The following is a 21,345-nucleotide window of genomic DNA, read 5'->3' as shown; positions in this document are numbered from 1 at the left end:
CCCAGCCAAACATTAATTATAGCAAAACAGTAGGCTGGAGGCAGTGGCTTCTGACTGAAGCCAGTAATTTCTCTTTACAGGGGTATCCCAGAGGTGACAGAACTTGATCTGGGCCTGGAAGGGGAAGAATTCGGGAAGGGCAACGTGGGGCATTCCAGGTAAGAGAAATGTGTGCCGGGTTGGGGAGGTTTCTGGAGTGGCTCAGGACAAAGGAGAGGTCATTATCAATTCATTTGGTGAGATGGTGGAAGAGTAAGAAATGAAATAGGTAAATGATTTAGGGCCAGATTCTGGAGGGGAGTTTAGACTTCATGACGTTGGTTTACCTGTGTGAGCTGAATGTTGCTATGAATCATTATCCCTGTGAAAAGTGATGAAAATGGTTTTAAGGGTGATTGGTCTGCCTGGCAGAGTTACGCTGTTTGGATGGGAGATCCTGTGGGGAGGATAGAAAGGAGGAACTGGGAAAAAAAAAAGCACAACATATCACTGTGTGTTTTCTTACTCCTTACAAGAGGATTTGGGGAAATTTAAATATGAGTTACTTTTGCTGAAGCGTAGAAAGGCAAAGTGACTGAAGCAGGAGAAAAAAAGAAAATCCAGTCACTTATACTTAATTTCTTAAGGTGTTATTCATCCAGAAAGTGAACTTATATAATAATATTTTTGTAAATGCTTTTTGATCACATACTTTATAATAAATACTTTAACAGTGGGAGAAATAGTACAAATGTATTCCAAGAGGCTAGAAAAGGGATTATATTAAGAAAATACTGTCAAATACCAAGATATTACCAAATCGTAGAACTAGAGTATTGGCAGACAACACAAAATACTGATGAATCTAATCTCAGGGTAGAGGGAGAAGTTGGAGTTGGGGAATAGGAATTGACCAGTGATGAGAGAAAAAGAAAAGAAAAGAAAAAAGGGAGGGAGGAAGGAAGGAAGGAAAGAAGGAAAGGAAGGGAGGGAGGGAGGGAGGGAGGGAAGGAGGGAGGAATAAAGATAAAGAAGGCAACTGAGAGAACTAGGCTAGGAAGAACCATGACCAGGCTGGCTTCAGGTCCCCCCAGAAACCAGTAAATATGAAGTATGTGCCCCCTCCTTCAGCTGCTCCTGGGATCCATGCCATCAAGTGTCACAGCTGGGCAAGTCTGGGCATAAACACGGGAAAGCTGGGGCTATTTAGGTCAGCGTCATCTCACCCCTTCCATCCCCGCTGCCTCTTCTCCCACTGTAGTTACTTGAAAAGGACTAACATAGCCTTTTTTCTAGCTCAACCACCTTCGGTTGAAAGATCGGTATCAACCACGCTTAAATAATCAAACATGGTTAAACAAACATTCTGTACAATGCTAAGAAGTAAATAATAGAAACTCTCTGAGCCCAATCTTTAATTTTATTTTATTATTTTTTTTTAGTAGAGATGGGGTTTCACCATGTTGGCCAGGCTGGTCTCGAACTCCTGACCTTGTGATCCGCCCGCCTAGACCTCCCAAAGTGCTGGGATTACAGGCGTGAGCCACCGCACCCGCCCTGGCAGAGCCCAAAATTTTAAAATACAATAAATGTTTTCCTTTGGAACTTGGAAACTATTACCAAAAACAGTTACAGTCCCGGAGTGGAAAGGAGCTTTGATACAAAATTATGTAAAAGAAAGACAACACTCTTTCACCACCGGGAATTAAAAGCATTTCTAATATGGTGACATATTCCCCCAGAGGGGAGGGATAAGGAATGTGATAGTCCCAAACCAGAATGCCAGATGCCTTCCTGTTCTCCATTTCCTTGGCTTTTTGTAATTCAACCCTCCTGCTGGGACTAGACCGAGCCCCAATTGTCTTCTGATCTCACCCCAGCTGTTAAAATTTTCAGACTGTGCAGACATGAAGGGGGCATGGTATGTACTGAACTTCTCTTTCTTCTTCTGTTGACGCTCATCGTTTCCCCAGTTCAGTGAGTCTTAAGCTGTTTTTTCATTGTGACTTCATGATGTTCATGTATGGCATACTCCCATGGTCCTAAGGGAGGAGACCACCCCTCATATTGCCTTATGCCCAATTTCTGCCTTCTAAGAAAGAAGAAGTAAAAACTAAAAGGCAGAAATGAAATCCACAGGCAGACAGCCCGGCGCCATGCCCTGGGCCTGGTAGTTAAAGACCGACCCCTGACCTAATTGGTTCTGTTTTCTATAGATTACAGACATTGCATAGAAAAGCACTGTGAAAATCCCTATCTTGTTTTGTTCCGATCTAATTACTGGTGCATGTGTTATGCCCAGACCGTTTATTCCCCGAAGAAGACCACCAGAGTCCAGAGTCAAAGCTAAGCAGCAAGGATCTTTATTACAGGTTCGAACCTGGAGCTCTCACTTGCTCGTGAAACGAGACGGGCAGGAGAGCTCCCCTACTGAGCTCCGAACAATGTTATATAGTCTAAGGAAAGTAGGCATAGAATCATTATACAAATTAGAGGTATGATTGGCTGGAGTTTGAACAAAGCGATTTGGCAAACTATGATTGGTTCCCGCCATTTCTGATATTTCAGTACAACCCTTGAGGCGGAAGAGCAGTTTTACACAAAGGCAATTAATTATATTGCATCAGGTTGCACGACCAGTTTATGGCTATCTTGCTTAAACACACCTTGTGACCTGGCTATCTTACTTAAACATTCCTTGTGACCTGGCCTCAGAAAGAAAAACATGTACTTACAGAACTTACGAAACCTTTGGTACGTGCAAAGATTAGAGAGCAGAACAAGGGTGTAGCGGGTGGGGGGCGGGTACACATCTATCTTTGTGTCCTTTCATTTCTCCCTTCTCATAAGTAACTGGATGTCCAATCTTGGATTTCCAGAGTCTTATAATATAGCCTCACTTTCTGGGTGCAGGAGAGGCTGGTGATGGCTACGGAGGACCATTAGTTGGATGGTATCAAACCTTTCTCTGACAAATTGTAAAATTTTATTTACCACACAGGGGCCTATAGTGAATAGAAGTAGTAAAGACATTAGGGGGCCTAAAAGGGGTGCCAGAAGGGAAAACATTGAAGAGCTCCACCAATTGTTAGCGGCTGTAGTGAATTGTTGCTTTTTCATTTCTAAGCTTAGTTCGTGTAGGCGTTGGACTCTTTCCTCAACTAACCCTGACTCATTTATATAGAAACAGCATTCTTCTTTGAGGAACATACAGGTACCTCCTTTCTCAGCCGTGAGTAAGTCTAAGGCTCTGCGGTTTTGAAGTGTGACCTGTGCTAGGGAGGTGAGCTGCCGCTGAAGCGAGGCTAGGGAATAGGCGGAGTCTTCCATAGCAACAGAGAATTGTTGTAACAGCTTGTCGTTTTCTATCATGGAGTGTTGTAGGGCCCCTCCTGCTAACCCCGCTGCGACGACAGAGGTGGTTAAGGATATTCCGGCAATTAGTGGTAGAAAAACTGCTCGTCTATGTCGCGCAGTTTTAGTTGGGGCGGTCCCTGCCCAGCCTATGAACTCTGCCGGGGTTAGCAGTGTCAGTCGGGGAACTAGGGTAACAGGGATACACAACTGTCCGTCAGAGATGCTTTTGGACAGAGTTTTTAACAGAGTCATATTACACCAGAAGAACACACCAGGGGGAGCATATATGGGACTATTAGGGTATGTAGCCGATTGGTTGCAGAGGCTGTTGCTAAATGCCGAATAACAATAGGGGTATTTCTCTTGGTATGGGTCACAGTACAGGGCTACATCGGGTATCGTGACTATCGATGAGTTAAAACCTGTATAGTTTGTGGGAGGGGAGGATAGAGGAACAGCCGTTAATGGTGGTCTTCCTAGGGTTGCACACATAAAGCAAGAGGACAGGTCGCCTAAACCAGTGAGGTTGGCGAATGCTAGCCCTTCCCGTAATAGAGTTAGCCAGGAGAAGGGCTGCAAGTCTTGTGATAGCTTGGTTTCTTGCCTGTGGATTTGTGTGTGGATTAAGGGTTGAATCTGGACTAGACTTCTCCACAGATATAAATGGCTACTGGGCCAGGTACTAGTTGATGAGTAATATACTCCCCCATGTTGTGGGGTTGTCCACCGAGAGTCCCATGGGTCTCTAATTATCCAAGTGTAAGTGACGGGAGACTCAGTTTTGTAAAAATACCACCCTTGTCGTTCTCTCCAGTATCAGACAGAGTGCGTCTTACAGTAGCTATATGGGCAACCTGCACTCTGGTGCCACCAATAATTTTTACAATTATATTCAGTTTGATCATATTCAAAACAGATCATGGGTATTGCTGGTTGGGCAATCTGGAACCTAGTGAAATTGAGGTAAACTATAGTATTACACCCTGAGGGGGGGCAGTCTGCGCTAGCTAGCAGTTTACCCGCTTGGGGGGTTTCCCCGGGGTGAGTTTTGTTCTCATAGAGCCAGAACCTCCAGACATAGGGATTAGACGGCGCAGCAGTGAGGAGAGTCAGATGCATAAGGCATAAAAGCATAGGTAAGCTAGACATGGTTACGGCTATGGGGATGACGGCGCAGGGTTAGCTTTAAGGGATTGTTCTTAGCTTTGTCTAAAGTCCATGTAACCGGTGCTCCAGATGGCTCGAGAAGGTCGGATGTTGGGTCCACTGGTTTGACGTGTGTGTAGTGGATCCACGAAGCGATGCCTTCTACTTTGAGAGCGGTGGGAGTAGTCAGGAGTACTTGCAGTGGTCCTTTCCACCTGGGTTGAAGAGTTTCTTGCCGGTGGCGCTTGACTAGGACCCACTCTCCCGGCTGGAACGGATGAGGCGTCGGCGGAGGTCCTGCCTCGTACAGTTCTCGTAGTCTGGGCCAAATTTCCTGGTGAATTTTCTGTAAGGCTTGTAAGGAGAACAGGAGCTCAGAGACATTTTCAGTTTCAGGTTTGAGTAAGTCATCTTTTAGACTGGGGACCAGGGGTGGGGGTCTGCCATACATGATTTCATATGGTGTGAGGCCCAGTCTCTAAGGGGTATTTCGGGCCCGGAACAGAGCGTAGGGGAGAAGTACTACCCAATTAGCGCCAGTCTCCATGGTCAATTTAGTTAAGGTCTCCTTCAGAGTCCGATTCATCCTTTCTACCTGTCCTGAGCTTTGGGGCCTATAAGCACAATGTAATTTCCAATTTGCCCCCAGAATGGAAGCCAAATCCTGACTTACCTTAGCAACGAAGGCTGGTCCATTGTCTGACCCTATTTGGACGGGAAAGCCATACCTGGGGAGGATTTCTTCCAAAATTTTCTTTGCTACAACCTGAGCAGTTTCTCTCTTAGTTGGGAACGCTTCTGTCCATCCTGAAAAAGTATTTACAAAGACGAGTAAGTACTGATACCCATATTTTCCAGGCTTTATCTCAGTAAAGTCTATTTCCCAATAGATACCAGGCCTAGTTCCTCTACACCTAATTCCTGTGGTGGTCTGGGTTTGGGGGCAAGCGTTGTTTAGTTGGCAGGCTTTGCAATTTGTTGTGACATCGCTGGCCAGTTCAGCTATGCGCCTGATTCTAAACTTGGCGTGCCTGATTAAGTCCATCATTCGCCGGGCACCCAGGTGGGTTGTCCGGTGGATGTGTTCCAACACCTGCCGTCCTAATTTTTCTGGTAGGATGGTTTGGTCATTTATATCAGTCCACCACCCATTTTTAACCTGTTTTAGGGGAAGCGTGTTCATCCATTCGCGATCCTGTTCGGTATAGTCGGGAAAACATAGCAAATTTCGTGGGCCAGGATCGGGGAGCTGGAGCGCGAGGAGCTGACTGGGAGCTTTTGCTATGCTCCTTGCGGTTTGGTCGGCTAAGAAGTTGCCTCGAGCAATTGGCGTAGTTGGTTTCTGATGCCCAGGGCAATGTACAATAGCCAATTTCTTTGGTTTCCACAAAGCAGTTAATAGAGCTAGGATCTCTTGCTTGTTTTTTATTTCTTTGCCTTCGGCTGTTAATAGTCCCCTTTCTCTGTAGATGGCCCCATGTATGTGCGCAGTAGCGAAAGCATAGCGGCTATCCGTGTATACTGTTAGTTTTTTCTCTGCCCCTAGGGTGAGGGCCTGTGTAAGGGCTATCAGTTCGGCTCTTTGGGCCGATGTCCCTGGAGGCAAGGGTTCCGCCCAGATTACCTCAGTCTCTGACGTTACAGCCGCTCCTGCATACCGCTGGCCTTGGTGGACATAGCTGCTGCCATCAGTGAACCAGGTGAGTTCTGTGTCGGGGAGCGGACGATCTTGCAGGTCCTCCCGCACCCCATGCACCTGAGCCAGTATCTCAGTGCACTCATGGGACGGGGCGTCCAAGTCTGGATTTGGCAGCAGTGAAGCAGGGTTTAAAGAGGTTGGGGGCAGAAAAGTTATTCTGAGGGGGTTTAACAGCAGTCCTTGATAGTGGGTGAGCCGGGCGTTACTCATCCATCGGTCCGGCGGCTGCCGGAGGACGCCTTCAATGGCATGCGGGGTTATAACGCGCAACTCTTGCCCCATGATAAGTTTATCAGCGTCTCGGACCATTAGGGCGGTCGCCGCGATTATCCGGAGGCAGGGTGGCCAGCCAGCAGCCACTGAATCTAATTTTTTTGACAAATAGGCAACTGGCCTCTGCCAGGGGCCTAGGTACTGTGTTAACACGGCTTTTGCAACACCCTTACTTTCATCCACGTATAAGTGGAAGGGCTTGGAGACATCAGGGAGCCCCAGCGCGGGGGCTGATAACAAGGCAGTTTTGATTTGCTGAAAGGCCAGCTCAGCCTCTTCCGTCCAATTGAAGGGCTGCCGTTCCTTTGTTGCCTGGTATAGGGGCTTGGCTAACTCAGCAAATCCGGGTATCCATAACCTACAGAACCCTGCCAACCCCAGGAATTCTCTCACTTGCCGTGTTGACTGGGGTCTAGGGATGCGTAGGACTGTTTCCTTTCGGGCTTTGGTTAGCCAGCGTTGCCCCCCTTTTAATAGGTACCCCAGATAAGTTACCTCCGACTTGCAGATCTGAGCCTTTGTTGCTGAGGCTCGGTAGCCTAGCTCCCCCAGAGTCTTCAGGAGGTTCTCAGTCCCTCGAACACAAGTTTCCGGGGACCTGGCTGCTATTAAGAGATCATCAACATATTGCAAAAGAGTTATTTCAGGGTGTTGCCGCCGGTACTCACCCAGATCTTCATGAAGGGCTTCATCGAACAGGGTTGGCGAGTTCTTGAACCCTTGTGGCAGTCTGGTCCGTGTTAGCTGACCGTTGATGCCCCTCTCAGGATCCGTCCATTGAAATGCAAAGAGTTCTTGACTTTTGGGAGCCAGAGGAAGGCTGAAGAAAGCGTCTTTTAGATCAAGAACGGTATACCACTGTTTTTTGGGATGTAAGGCACTCAGAAGGGTGTATGGATTGGGCACAGTGGGATGTATGTCCATGACCCTTTTATTAACTTCTCTTAAATCCTGTACTGGCCTGTAGTCTGTACTGTTGGGTTTACGAACAGGTAACAGTGGAGTATTCCAGGATGAGTGGCAAGCCCGTAGGACTCCCTGGTCTAGGAGTCGGCGGATATGGGGCGTAATTCCTTCTCTTGCCTCCAGGGGCATAGGATATTGCCGAACCCGAACCGGGTCCGTCCCTGGCTTAACTTCCACAAATATGGCAGGTCGATGTTTAGCTAGCCCCAAGCCCCCAGTTTCTGCCCACGCTTCAGGGAAACGCTGGAGCCAAGAGTCAATTCCCTGATCGGGGGGCTTTTGCTCTTGATGGAGTTGGTACTCATCTTCTAAGGTGACAGTCAGGATAGATATTGGCCTGTTTTGGGAATCAGTTATCTTGGGCCCTTCTGGCTCAAAGTGGATTTGGGCCCCCATCTTTGTCAGCAAGTCCCTCCCTAGTAGAGGGCCGGGGCTCTCTGGGATGACTAGGAAGGAATGGGAGACTTTTCCCGTTCCTAAGTCTACAGTCCTCTGGGTTGTCCAGGGGTATTTTTTGATGCCTGTGGCCCCGTGCACCCAGGATGTTTTCTTAGATATTTTTCCAATTGGTTTGGTTAGGACTGAGCGTTCCGCCCCAGTATCGACCAAGAAGCGAACTGGGGACCCCTCCACTTGCAAAGTTACCCTGGGTTCGGGGAGGGGGTCCGAACCCCGTCCTCCCTAGTCAGAGTCCTGGGTAACGAGTACGGAGGTAGGGTTAGCTGGTCTCCGTTTCTTTGGGCAGTCTTTAATCCAGTGGCCACGTTCCTTGCAATAAGCACACTGATCTTTTTCTAATCCTTGCCTAGGGCCTTGCTTTTTCTGCTTTCTGTTTTGGCCATTTCCTGCCTGGGGGAAAGCTGCTACTAAGACTTTGGTCATTTCTTTGGTTGCCTTGAACTGTTTTTCTTCTGGAGTATCCCTATTATTATAAACTCGCTGGGCCATCTGAAGGAGGTCCTGAATCTGCTTTCCCTCTAAACCTTCTAATTTCTGGAGTTTTCTTTTAATATCTGGTGTTGCCTGGTTTACAAAGGACATTACTACCGCTGCCTGATTTTCCGGTGCTTCCGGGTCCATAGGGGTAAACTGTCTAAAGGCTTCCATTAATCTCTCTAAATACACAGCGGGGCTTTCTGTCTTACCTTGTAACACAGAATATACTTTAGCCAAATTGGTGGGCTTGCAAGCTGCAGCCCGGAGACCCGCCATTAGAGTCTGGCGATAAATGAGCAGTCGCCCCTACCTTCTGCCGTGTTGTAGTCCCATCTGGGCCGGGTCAAAGGAAAAGCCGCGTTAATGAGGTCAGGATTTGCAGTTGGCTGGCCGTCATCTCCTGGAACCAGCTTTCTGGCCTCAACTTGGATTCTTTCCCACTCCTCCGTTGTGAACAGGATTCGGAGGAGCTGTTGACAGTCATCCCAGGTCGGCTGGTGAGTAAACATGACACTGTCTAACAACGAGGTTAGATCTTTGGGATTATCTGAGAACCGAGCATTTTGGGACTTACAATTGTATAAATCACTGGTGGAAAAAGGCCAATACATGAGACGGGAGAGCCCGGTATCATCGAGCGATCCTATTTCTCTGAGAGGCAGGGCTACAGTGGAGTCAGGGAGTCGGGAAGCTTGGTCCCGCTGTACGCGGCCTCGTGTTCGGCTGGCCGGCCCCCCCAGGTTACTTTCGCTCTCGGCTGCTTCCGCTTCTCGGTTTCCCTCTACGGAAGCACCACCCTGGGGGACTGGGTCCTGCGGGATAAGGTGCGGATATGGTGGGGGAAATGTGGGTTCTAATGTTAGGGGGTCCTGGCTGTCCAGCAGCACAGGGGCCGAGGGAGCAGAGGGAGTCTTTTGTCTTGTAGGTTGCGTTACTAGGACTTTGCAGGGCTCAGGGATGAATGGAGTTATCCAGGGTGGTGGGTTTTCCACAAGATCCTGCCACACTAGAATATAAGGAATTTGATCAGGATGTCCTGACTGCCCTGGCAGGAAAATCTTAGTTTTTACCTTAGTAATAATAGAGAGACAGAAAGTTCCTTCGGAGGGCCACCCTACGCCGAAAGAGGGCCACTCCGAACGGCAGAAAGTAACTAGCTTTCCCTTCTTTAGTTCTACGCTTAAGTTACGCCCCCGAGCCTTCACATCCTTAAAATTGGTAACAAGGAGTGAGAGCGGCGTGCTCTGGTTGTTGCCCATCTTTGGACTGCTCCTACAAAGAGAAGGGGGGACGAAAATGAGTGTGAAGCAGAGGGGAGTATCCGACAGGTCCGGTCCTGGAAGGGGAAGAAAAGGTTTTATGTTTCGTTTTGGGCTTACACTTAACACTTAACAATAACGGACAGACAGTAATAACGATGAGCATTCGCGAGCGCGTGTCGGACTTCCGACCTGAGTCAGACGGGGCAACCAAGGATGGAGGCCCCCAGATGGGCACTGGGGAACGTCTCCCACCAGTCCCGAGTGGCTGTCTTCTAGCACGTCCGCCAAGACCGTGCCACTTACAGAACAGACCAATACAGATTACAGATTACGGATTTCGCGAAATTTCAGGGAGACAGACAGAGACAAAGACAGAGACAGTGACAAAGCCGGCTTACCTACAGATTAAGATCCGTTGACTTGGGGGTCTGGTGGGCTTGGGGGAAATCCCGGACGAGCCCCCATTTGTTATGCCCAGACCGTTTATTCCCCGAAGAAGACCACCAGAGTCCAGAGTCAAAGCTAAGCAGCAAGGATCTTTATTACAGGTTCGAACCTGGAGCTCTCACTTGCTCGTGAAACGAGACGGGCAGGAGAGCTCCCCTACTGAGCTCCGAACAATGTTATATAGTCTAAGGAAAGTAGGCATAGAATCATTATACAAATTAGAGGTATGATTGGCTGGAGTTTGAACAAAGCGATTTGGCAAACTATGATTGGTTCCCGCCATTTCTGATATTTCAGTACAACCCTTGAGGCGGAAGAGCAGTTTTACACAAAGGCAGTTAATTATATTGCATCAGGTTGCACGACCAGTTTATGGCTATCTTGCTTAAACACACCTTGTGACCTGGCTATCTTACTTAAACATTCCTTGTGACCTGGCCTCAGAAAGAAAAACATGTACTTACAGAACTTACGAAACCTTTGGTACGTGCAAAGATTAGAGAGCAGAACAAGGGTGTAGCGGGTGGGGGGCGGGTACACATCTATCTTTGTGTCCTTTCACATGCAGCCCCCAGTCATGTACCCCCTGCTTGCTCAGTCATGACCCTCTCACACGCACCCCCTTAGAGTTGTGAGCCCTTAAAAGGGACAGGAATTGCTCACCTGGGGAGCTCGGCTCTTAAGACAGGAGTCTTGCCGATGTCCCCGGCCGAATAAACCCCTTCCTTCTTTAACTCGGCGTCTGAGGAGTTTTGTCTGCCGCTCATCCTGCAACAGTCCCACCAAGATTTTTACAAAATCAAACAATTTTTCATGATAAAATTTCAGTGTCACTAAGTACGAACATCCACATAGTCATTTGTAGTCAGTTATCGGTTAGATACTAGCTAAATTCAGATGTGATTACATTCTGTATTTATTTTCTTCACTAATAATCAGTGGACTTTGTTAAAAGTTAAATTTCATTATAGAAAGTCAGTTTCTCAATTAGGTTTATCTAAGGGTAGCAGATTTTTAGCTGTATGTGAAGCAGATCAAAGTAACTCAATACTCAGAATCTAGCAATAAGGAGCAATATCACTTTGTATTGACAAGTTAAAGCAGTTTTTTTTTTTGTTTTTTTTTTTTGAGACAGAGTCTCGCTCTGTCACCCAGGCTGGAGTGCAGTGGCACTATCTCAGCTCACTGCAAGCTCCGCCTCCCGGGTTCACGCTATTCCCCTGCCTCAGCTTCCTGAGTAGCTAGGACTACAGGCATCCGCCACCATGCCCGGCTAATTTTTTTTGTATTTTTATTAGAGACAGGGTTTTACGTGTTAGCCAGGATGGTCTCTATCTCTTGACCTTGTGATCTGCCTGTCTTGGCCTCCCAAAGTGCTGGGATTACAGGCGTGAGCCACCGCGCCCGGCCAAAGCAGTTTTTTAAAAAATTGCTTCATCTCCTCAATCCAGTTGAATTGATATTTTTCCTAAGCATACCTGTTATGAAATTTATGTTAGTACCTTTAGAATTATATTTCTGTTTCCTAGTTTATAATTTTTATGTGAATTAGGTAGAACTCTGAGAGAATAATCTTTCTTAGGTCTGTTATGATTGATGTCAGATTTGAAATCTGTGGATAATATGCGTTTTTTTTTTTTTTTTTTCTAACAAGGTCATGATGTTCTACCCCCGCCCTTTTTTTTTCTTTTCTTTTCTTTTGAGATGGAGTCTTGCTCTGTTGCCCAGGCTAGAGTGCGGTGTCATAATTTCAGCTCACTGCAATCTCTGCCTCCTGGGTTCAAGCAATTTTCCTTTTTCAGCCTCCCAAGTATTTGGGACTACAGGAGCCCGCCACCACGCCTGGCTAATTTTTGTATTTTTAGTAGAGACGGGGTTTCACCATATTGGTCAGGCTGGTCTCAAACTCCTGACCTCAGGTAATCCGCCTGCCTCTGCCTCCCAAAGTGCTGGGATTACAGGCATGAACCACCGTGCCCGGCCTACCCTCTCTTAATCTTTTTTTTTTTGAGATGGATTCTTGCCCTGTCACCCAGGCTGGAGTGCAGTGGTGCGATCTTGGCTCACTGGCACCTCCGCTCCCAGTTCAAACTATTCTCTTGCCTCAGCCTCCCAAGTAGCTGGAATTACAGGTGCCTACCACCACGCCCAGCTGATTTTTGTATTTTTAGTAGAGATGGAGTTTCACCATCTTGGCGAGGCTGGTCTCGAACTCCTGACCTGATGATCCACCCGGCTCAGTCTCCAAAGTGCTGGGATTACAGGCGTGAGCCACCGCGCCTGGCCCCCTCTCTTAATCTTTTAGGGAGATTCTGGTTTTCCTTCCAGGAAATACTCGTTTGCCAATGAGTTTGTGTTGCTGCAAAGTTTTCTGCTAAAATTCAAGACGATGTTTATCAACTCAATAAGCACAAACGTATTCTGTTAAATGATTTAGTACATATTATTTCACTTAAGCCCTAATATATCTATTTTCCACATAGGTAAATTATGGCAAAGATGATATTAATGAAGAGAGAAACTCTATTAATTACCTGTTTCTATGTCAAAGCCAGCCCCAAACTTACTGGCTTAAAAAAGACGAAACAACCAAATTTATTTTTTCTTATAGCTCTGTGGGTTGGCTGGGCAGTTTGGTAGGTCTCTGTGGGACTCAGGCTTACTAATGCATTGAATTCAGATGATGGCTGGATGTCTGGAATGGCCCAACTCATGTATCTGACTGCTTATGCTGGCTGTTGGCTGCAATTCCTTGGTTCTTTTCCATGTGGACTTTCATCCTCTATGAGGCTAGAGTTATGGCATGGCAATCTCAGGGCAGGATTTTAGGATAACCAAGTCTGCTGCAAAGGCACTCATTAAACCTCTACTTGCTTCACTTTTGTCAATGTGATGTTGGCCCAAAACAAGTCATATGTCCAAGCCGAGGGTCACTATGAGAGTGAGTTTAGGTGCAAGGAGTTTGTGGCAAGGAGTTTGTGGCTGATTTGGCTGTTTTTAATCTAGAGTGAAAGTTTTCCCACTCTTCTTCTAAAAACCTATTCTTTTTCTTTTGTAAATGAATTATAATCCCAAATTGGAAAATTATTGCCTGGCACCCTTACTCTGGTATGGTTGACATGGAAGTATTATATAGAAAGAAAAATCATCCATTACTATAGACATCCAAAACTAGCCAATATTGTAATTCCCGTTCATATTCCCAACTAAAAGTTGTGTTGAGAGAGAAGAGAAGACATGGACAGAAACAGAGGAAAAGGGAACGAAGAGCTGTACGTTGGTATCTAGAAATGAATTCTACCCCGAGAAATAATAGCACAAGAATGGTGGACAAGGTCATAGCATGTGATACAATAAAATGGGTATAGTAAAAACCATAATGATACAAAAAACACATATATTTACATGAGGCTTTGTAATTTAGAGATCATTTGCTTATGTCTTATGACCTTTCTATCTTCAAGGTAAGTATATAAAGTACTCAAGATAATATTGATTCCTATTTTTCAGTTGATTAAATAAGATTCAGGGAGCTTCATTAACCTGTCCAAGGTCATAATACCGTTAGAGGAAGAACCAGGTTCTAAGAATTTCTGATAACCATCCTTGCTCTCGTTCTGTGGTAAAACTTCATGCCAAGAATAAACAAGGAAATAAGTGTCAGGAAGTGAGTTTTGAAACTTTATCAAACAAAATATATTCTAAATAAAGAAATTAATGGCCTTTTTGTTTGTTGTTTGTTTTAGTAGTAATTGATAGAAATATTACATGGGATAGGATTTATTCTCTCCGTACTTCTGAACCAATGAACAGAAAATGGGAAGAAAAACTGAAGCAAATTGAAGAACGAGCATCTCATTATGAGAGGAAACCATTGTCCTCAGTGTATAGACCAAGACTGTCCAAGCCAGAGGAACCACCCTCCATTTGGAGACTATTTCATCGACAAGCTCAAGCTTTTAATTTTGTTAAAAGCTGTAAAGAAGTAATTTCCTCCTCCTCCTCTTCTTTGTCCTCCTCTTCCACTTCCTCCTCTTGTTTCTTCTTCTTCTTCATTATAATTTTTTTTTTTTAAATCTATTATTTGTCTTCATTTCAGGCCATGTATTCTACCAAGAGAATTTAATGGGAATCTTAATGGCATGTGATTTAGGAAAAATATCCCTGTGAATCATTTACCATTTAATTTATATTAGTAATGAAAAAGAATGACACGTCCAGTGCCCATTAGATTTTAAAAATTGTAATGACATTTAAATGAAGCTTTATGCTTAGAGGGCGGGGAACCATGTTTTTTTCAACACATTAAGCAAGTGGGAGAAAGGAGTGTCAGCCTTTCAAAGAACATGGTGCTCAAAAACAAAAATCACTAAATCAAGCAACAGATGTGTATTTCACATTCTTTTTTTCTTGGGCACTGTGGGGAATATAAAGAAATGTGAAAGAAAAGATAAGATGCATATATGATAGCAGAAATGTACTGTGAGTCTGATCACTGTTGCTGTCTAAAAGCTCCAAGTGCTGGAAGTTTTAGAAGGACCTCTTTTCTCTAGTCAGGATATGCTTACTCAAATCTCATGAGAATGGTTTAAGAAATACCTTTCTTAGTCATTTTGGGTAAACCTAATTCAAGCAGCAGCAATTAAAATACTGACAGATTCATCTGAACTTGAATTGTAAAAAGATATAGATAGGGGTGTGCTTGTTGGACTTGCTAATCACCAGTCTGTAAAATTTATTTCAAAAAGATTTTTGTTAGGGTTAAGTAACTGAGTCCTGTGATTTTTTCACTCATGAAAAGAAAAATATGCTCACCAGCTACCTTTAGCTAAGAGGAAACAAAAGAACTTGTGGATGTATTGCTCTATTAGAAGAAACTTTATGGCAGGAGGCATGGACAATTATATTTAAACCACTATCACAGTAATTAACCTTTAAAAAAATGGTTTCGGCTGGGTGTGATGGCTCACGCCCATAATCCTAGCACTTTAGGAGGCTGAGGCAGGCAGATCACTTTGAGGTCAGGAGTTCGAGGCCAGCCTGGCCAGCATGGTGAAACCTTGTCTCTACTAAAAATACAAAAAATTAATCAGGCATGGTGGTGGGCGCCTGTAATCCCAGCTCCTTGGGAGGCTGAGGCAGGAGAATTGCTTGAACCTGGGAGGCAGAGGTTGCAGTGAGTCAAGATTGTGCCACTGCACTCCAGCCTGGGCGACAGAGTAAGACTCTTGTTTCAAAAAAACAAAAAAAAAGTCTCCTACATACATTTTTATATGTACTAGGGAATTTACTAATTAATTTTAGCCCAAATCATTAAAAGATAAGTTTAATTTCATAAAACTATCATAGGAAATCAAATGAGTAATATTTTTAAGAGTGGTTTCTCTTCTTTTTTCTCTTCGGTCTGCATATTCTAATTGTTTTCACCTTTTATATGAATGATTAAAAAATAGGTATAATTAGATTTTGAATGGCATAAACCTAGTGACTATTTGTCTTGTATTTAATAATACAAATGTTCAAATTACAGTTTCTGAAAACTTGAATGAAAAATTCTTTATGAACATTCAATAGCTACAGTTGAATTTAGGTTTGCATTTTGTGAATTTTTCTAATCTTTTTTGATTTTATTTAGGACGTTCACGTATTTGCTTTGGAATACAAAGTAGGAGATGGACAACGTATTTACCTTGTGACAACCTATGCTGAATTTTGGTTTTACTATAAATCCAGGTAGGTGGCATGCAGCAGAACCACACATTAAGCTAGAGTTCCATTTCCTTTGCCTAGGAATTTTGGTGAAATTAGTTCAGGCTGAATTGGCCTCCACAGTTTGTGACCACACTATTAGTTGCTCCTTTACTCTCAGAATTGAAATCTGGAGTTTTCTTGTCATAGCAATGCTTGAGTATCTCACCAGGTGCTGGGAGAAAATAGTCATGCACGTACATAGTCATGCATGTACACGAATATATGTGTGTACTCAAAGGGAGTTTTGAAATCTCTCTTTTGCAAACAGGTATTAAATTATACTATTAATCACAAAGGAATATTTATGTTATTTACCTAGTAATAAAGAAATATCTGCTTTATCTTGACTTTATTATTACTATTTTAAATTGTTATTAGCTTTTTTATTTTTTTAAGACAGAATTTCACTCTTGTTGCCCAGACTGCAGTGCAGTGCCATGATTTGGCTCACTGCAGCCTCTGCCTCCCGAGTTGCTGGGATTACAGGTGTCTGCCACCATGTCCGGCTCATTTTTATGTTTTTAGAGATAGGGTTTCACCATGTCGACCAGGCTGGTCTCTAACTCCTGACCTCAGGTAATCCACCCACCTCGGCCTCCCAAAGTGTTGGGATTACAGGTGTGAGCCGCTGCACCTGGCTTATTAGCTTTATTTTAACTGAGTGATCTACTCAAGTATTTCTCTTTTTTTCTTTCTTTTTTTTTATTTTTTAAATATTTTTGAGATGGAGTTTCACTCTTGTTGCCCAGGCTGGAGTGCAATGGCATGATCTCGGCTCACTGCAACATCTGCCTCCTGAGTTCGAGTGATTCTCCTGTCTCAGCCTCCCAAGTAGCTGGGATTACAGGTGCCTGCCACCATGCCTGGCTAATTTTTGTATTTTTAGTAGAGACGGGGTTTCTTTATATTGGTCAGGCTGTCTCGAACTCCTGACCTCAGATGATCTGCCCGCCTCAGCCTCCCAAAGTGCTGGGATTACAGGTGTGAGCCACCGTGCCCAGCCGTATTCAAGTATTTCTCAGACTTGTGTAATGTATGGAAAAGGAGAGTAAATTGTTATGTATGCCCTATATTGATTTAGAATACTTTTATTCGAAAGTTGCTAAGTAGCTTCAAATATGAAACTGGATTTATTTATGTTTATATACATGCAACACCAGTTAGAGTTGAATGAAAATCATTAGGATAACGTGACAGATGTTTTGCTGAAACTGTCTCATCTTGCAATGTAAATATGGTACTGACTGCTCCAGGATGTGTATGGGTGTATGTGTATGTGTGTGTTGAGTTCCTCCACTACCTGTGCCACCTGATGATACAATTTTCACATAACTTTTCCCTCTTCAAATTACTACAAGTCCTTAATTTGTATAGGGTGCCATCTGAACTTTAGTCCAAATTATCATTTGCAAATTAAGTCAGCATCTCTCCCTATTTAACCCATGTCAAAATCATTCCTCTTAATGCCAGAAAGAATGTAACTGCAAACAGCCTTGAGAGCTTATCAAAGTCAGGTGATTCAGAATTTTTTAACCAATTTTTAAAATATTATCTTCCAATGAAAATACAGAATTTAAAAATTCTCATGGAAAATTAATGGAATCTGAAGAATATGGCATCCTGAAAAGAACATTTTTTTTTTCAAAGAAAATTTGTTTCATGGTGACACTAAAAACAAATATAGAGGTATTACACAATATCAAACTCATCTGTAAATAAATAGCACTGTAAGATTGACTGTATTTTCCAGTTAAATAATGTTACAGGATATAATTGTTGCATTTTGCTTGATGGAAACCCTTGATACGATGAGCCATAAACCTATGGTGAACAGTTCACTTTATCATGTTCTTATTTCATACTTGTATGTAGTGAAAGCACAGTTAACACAGTATTTGCAATGTAAGATAAACTGCCACGATTTAAAAGGAATAAGATAGAGGCTGGGCATAGTGGCTTACACCTGTAATCCCAGCACTTTGGGAGGCTGAGGCAGGTGGATCACCTGAAGCCAGGAGTTCAAGATCAGTCTGGCCAACTTGGCGTAAACCCTGTTTCTACTAAAAATGCAAAAATTAATCAAGTGTGGTGGCACGTGCCTGTAGTCCCAGCTACTCGGGAGCCTGAGGTAGGAGAATCGCTTGAACCCAGGAGGAGGAGGTTGCAGTGAGCTGAGATAACACCACTGCACTCCAGCCTGGGCAACAGAGCTGACTCAGTCTCAGTCAATTAATCAATAAAGGTATAAGATATCAATTTAACAATCTTGAATTATTCAATTTAGAAAAAATCTCTTACACTGCTATGAAGTTATTCCTGAAAATGCTGTGTGCAAGCTTTATTTTGATTTGGAATTTAACAAACCTGCCAACCCAGGAGCTGATGGGAAAAAGATGGTTGCATTACTCATCGAGGTAAATGGCCGACTCAAGTTTTCCTTATTTCTATCTATTCAGCTCTTCATTGGCTTATTCATTCAGTGAATTCAACCTACATAATATGTAAGTTCTGTATCTCTTCTTTTTCTTGCTACTGTTCCTTTTGACTTTGATTTTTTAATATTACTTCTATGAGTAAACTGTGAAAAGGAAGGAAAGTTCAATTTATGTTCATATAGTTTGCGATTTTACTGTCTGGTAAAAAAAAATGCTTTGAAAAAGATGTCAGTTTGGAAGTTTTCTATATATTAAAATTATATATTAATTGTCTGAATTCCATTACAAATAGCTGACTTTGGTAAAAGCCAGGCAAAATAATTTTTACTGTAAAAATTGGGTACTGAGATGAACCTCAAGAACACTGACTACAAACAGTATCAGATTTTTGGAGCTTGTAGGAATTTTGGAAATCATCTTATCTTGTCCTTTTCGAAATGAGGAAATTAAGGCCCAGACGAAACGAATTCCTATTCAAGGCCCTACAACCAGTATTGGTAAAACCTTGTCTATAAATATAGTTATCACTGTTTTTAACTAAGAGAAAAATATTGTAGCTCTTTATTTTTGATTTAGCTGTGTCAACCAGGAAGTTACTAATAAAAGGAATAGCATGGACCTGTGCAGCTAAGTTCTATTAGGATTATTTCAAAAAAATTTTCAGATTGTATCACAGGAAGTTGTGTTAAAATTGTACTGACTATTCTTCAGCCTAAGTGTAGGTGCTGACACTTATTGACTAGCTGTTTTTCTTTTAAATGTTAACTGAATAATAATGTTATAGATTACCCATTTTATAACTTTTAAAATATATCCAAATTAAAATGTTTTTGATAAAGAGTATCTGCTAGTATTCTGTGTTGGACCTCTACATGCTTGATTTTAAATCTTTTTGAAAATGTATGTGAATGCTATTTAAAAAATATACAGAATATTAGCTTTATCCTGGCTTTGAAGCAGAATAAATACATATAAATTCCCCCACCTCCCCCCAAAAAACCCCCAAATTATGTTTTTCTTAAAATAGCCATTGAACCCTTAAAAATAAATTTAGATGCTTATTTCATTACAGCTGGTAAATTCTGTTTAATTTTTAACCTAATCATTATTATCATTATTATTATTATTTTTGAGACAGAGTCTCTCTCTGTCACCCAGGCTGGGGTGCAGTGGTATAATCTCAGTTCACTGCAATCTCTGCCTCCCAGGTTCAAGCAATTCTCCTGCCTCAGCCTCCCGGGTAGCTGGAATTACAGGTGTGTGCCACCATACCTGGCTAATTTTTGTATTTTTAGTAGAGACAGGGTTTTGCCATGTTGACCAGGCTGGTCTTGAACTCCTGGCCTCAAGTGATACACCCATCTCGTCCTCCCAAAGTGCTGGGATTATAGGCGTGAGCCATGGTGCCTGGCCTAATTATGTTTTTAATAATTCATAAATATTGACTTTCTTCTAAAGTCTAAAGTAAGATTTCTTGTGTAGTTTCTCCGTGGGCTACAAGGAACCTCGATTCAGATATTTTCACTGCCACTTAACATTACATATTAACAAAGAAGTACCACATTGCATTAGAAACTAGAAATATTTATAATGAACACTGGAGGAAATTTCATTTGTAACACTATTAATAAACACTGGTATGGCAAAGACTATGTAGATGTTTAGAATTTTTTTCTCCTTATTCTTTATACCACTTTTTCCAAATGAGTCTTGAGTAGCTAATCTTTTGCATCAGCAAAACTGTTGGAAGAAACTGTATAAATCTAAGTTCAAAATTATACAGCAGTTTTATTTAACATGTTTACCATGTTGATAGAACTGTTCTCATTGGATTACTTAATATAATGCTTTTTATAATGATTGCATTGAAATTAATTTCATTTATTGGTTACTTTGTATGCAATAAGTTTATAATCCAGTAAGTACTTTTTCCTTTGAGTCTTACTGTGAGGAGGCATAATTAGGTTAGCTATTATGTTAATTTAGCAGATGGTTAATAATAATTAGTGATAATGTAAAATACCCTTTGGTTCAGTAGCTAAACTGGCACATTTCAATAAGCCACTTCTCCCCAGTTAGAATGAATTCTGGTGCTAATGTATTTTATTAGGACCACGTTTCGGGGCAACATTATCCAATCATATAAGTTTAACTCCTGGATTTTATAATTTAATTATTTAAGTAACTTAAAGTTTTAATTAAAGTTAATCTTGGGAAAGAGAATTTAGGAGTGTATGATTACTTGTCCTACCTAAAGTGTCACTGAATTTATTCTCTGTGGCTCCGAAAGTACAGAAGTCAACTTCATTCATCAGTTTTTAGTCTCTACTAAGTGTCAGGCACTGTGCCTAGGCACTAGGATTATCAAGTGGTAAGTCAAAGAGACATAATTTCTGATGGCATACACTTTGTAGTCTAATGGAGGATAATAAATTAGGATAGATTTAGCTGCCATAATAAAGACCCAAAATTAAAGTGGCTTAAACAAGACAGAAACCTGTTTCTCCCCCAAGTAATATCTAATGTGGCTCTGTACTGTTAGGGACTAGGCTTGTTGCTTTGCTGTCCCTAAGATGTTGCCCTTCTTCCATTGTCCAGGATGGCTCATACCACTGTGTCTGCATTCTAGACAGTACAAATGGAGAAGGGGAGGGCATGCCCTTTGCCTGTTAGAGGATCACTTAGAAATGGCATACTTTCCTTCTCACATCCCATTGGCCGACTTAGTGGCCATACCCTGCTGTAGAGGGACCTGGGAAATGTAGTCTTTGTTCTGGATGGCCTCCAATCTAGCTAAAAATCGGGATTCTGTTTCTACAGAGGGAGAGAACAAATATGGAGGAAGAACCTCTGTAATATAGATAAAACATGTCAAACTAATCACATAAATCAACCTAAAATTGTAGCTGTGTAAGTCTATAAAGAGAGAAAGAGTATATAGGGGGAATTTGATGTAGAGAGGGAAATCAAGGAAGCCCTTTCTGAGAAAGTGAGAATTTACAGAAGAGTAAAGCCAGAGAGCATGAGGGGAGTGTGGTGTTGTAAGAATGCCCGAACATTATTAAAAATACAATTTGTGGCCTAACTTTTAGGT

At 42.7% G+C, this 21,345-nt stretch overlaps 1 protein-coding gene across 11 annotated transcripts in view; it reads left to right on the top strand.

The window, feature by feature from the left end:
- The window catches only part of LOC105466578 (primase and DNA directed polymerase), a 50,650-nt gene that overhangs the window by 2,424 nt on the left and 26,881 nt on the right, over nucleotides 1–21,345 (top strand). For 6 of the 11 annotated variants that reach the window (XR_011620754.1, XM_071092767.1, XM_011715633.2 and 3 more), the window contains 4 exons: nucleotides 81–158; nucleotides 13,812–14,050; nucleotides 15,701–15,798; nucleotides 18,101–18,230. Coding sequence is in view for 10 of the 11 variants with exons in the window: in XM_071092767.1 (XP_070948868.1) it covers nucleotides 13,871–14,050; nucleotides 15,701–15,798; nucleotides 18,101–18,230 (408 nt within the window). In the remaining variant the exon portion in view is untranslated. Of the gene's footprint in view, nucleotides 1–80; nucleotides 159–6,047; nucleotides 6,183–13,811; nucleotides 14,051–15,700; nucleotides 15,799–18,100; nucleotides 18,231–21,345 lie in introns of those variants that run through there. The other 5 variants (XM_024788131.2, XM_011715632.3, XM_011715634.2 and 2 more) reach the window with 3 other exon arrangements.

Source organism: Macaca nemestrina, chromosome 3 (assembly GCF_043159975.1).
Source record: "Macaca nemestrina isolate mMacNem1 chromosome 3, mMacNem.hap1, whole genome shotgun sequence".
Classification (NCBI taxonomy): Eukaryota; Metazoa; Chordata; class Mammalia; order Primates; family Cercopithecidae; genus Macaca; species Macaca nemestrina.
The sequence above is the reverse complement of the archived record's forward strand: the minus strand, read 5'-3'. Positions and strand labels throughout refer to the sequence as shown.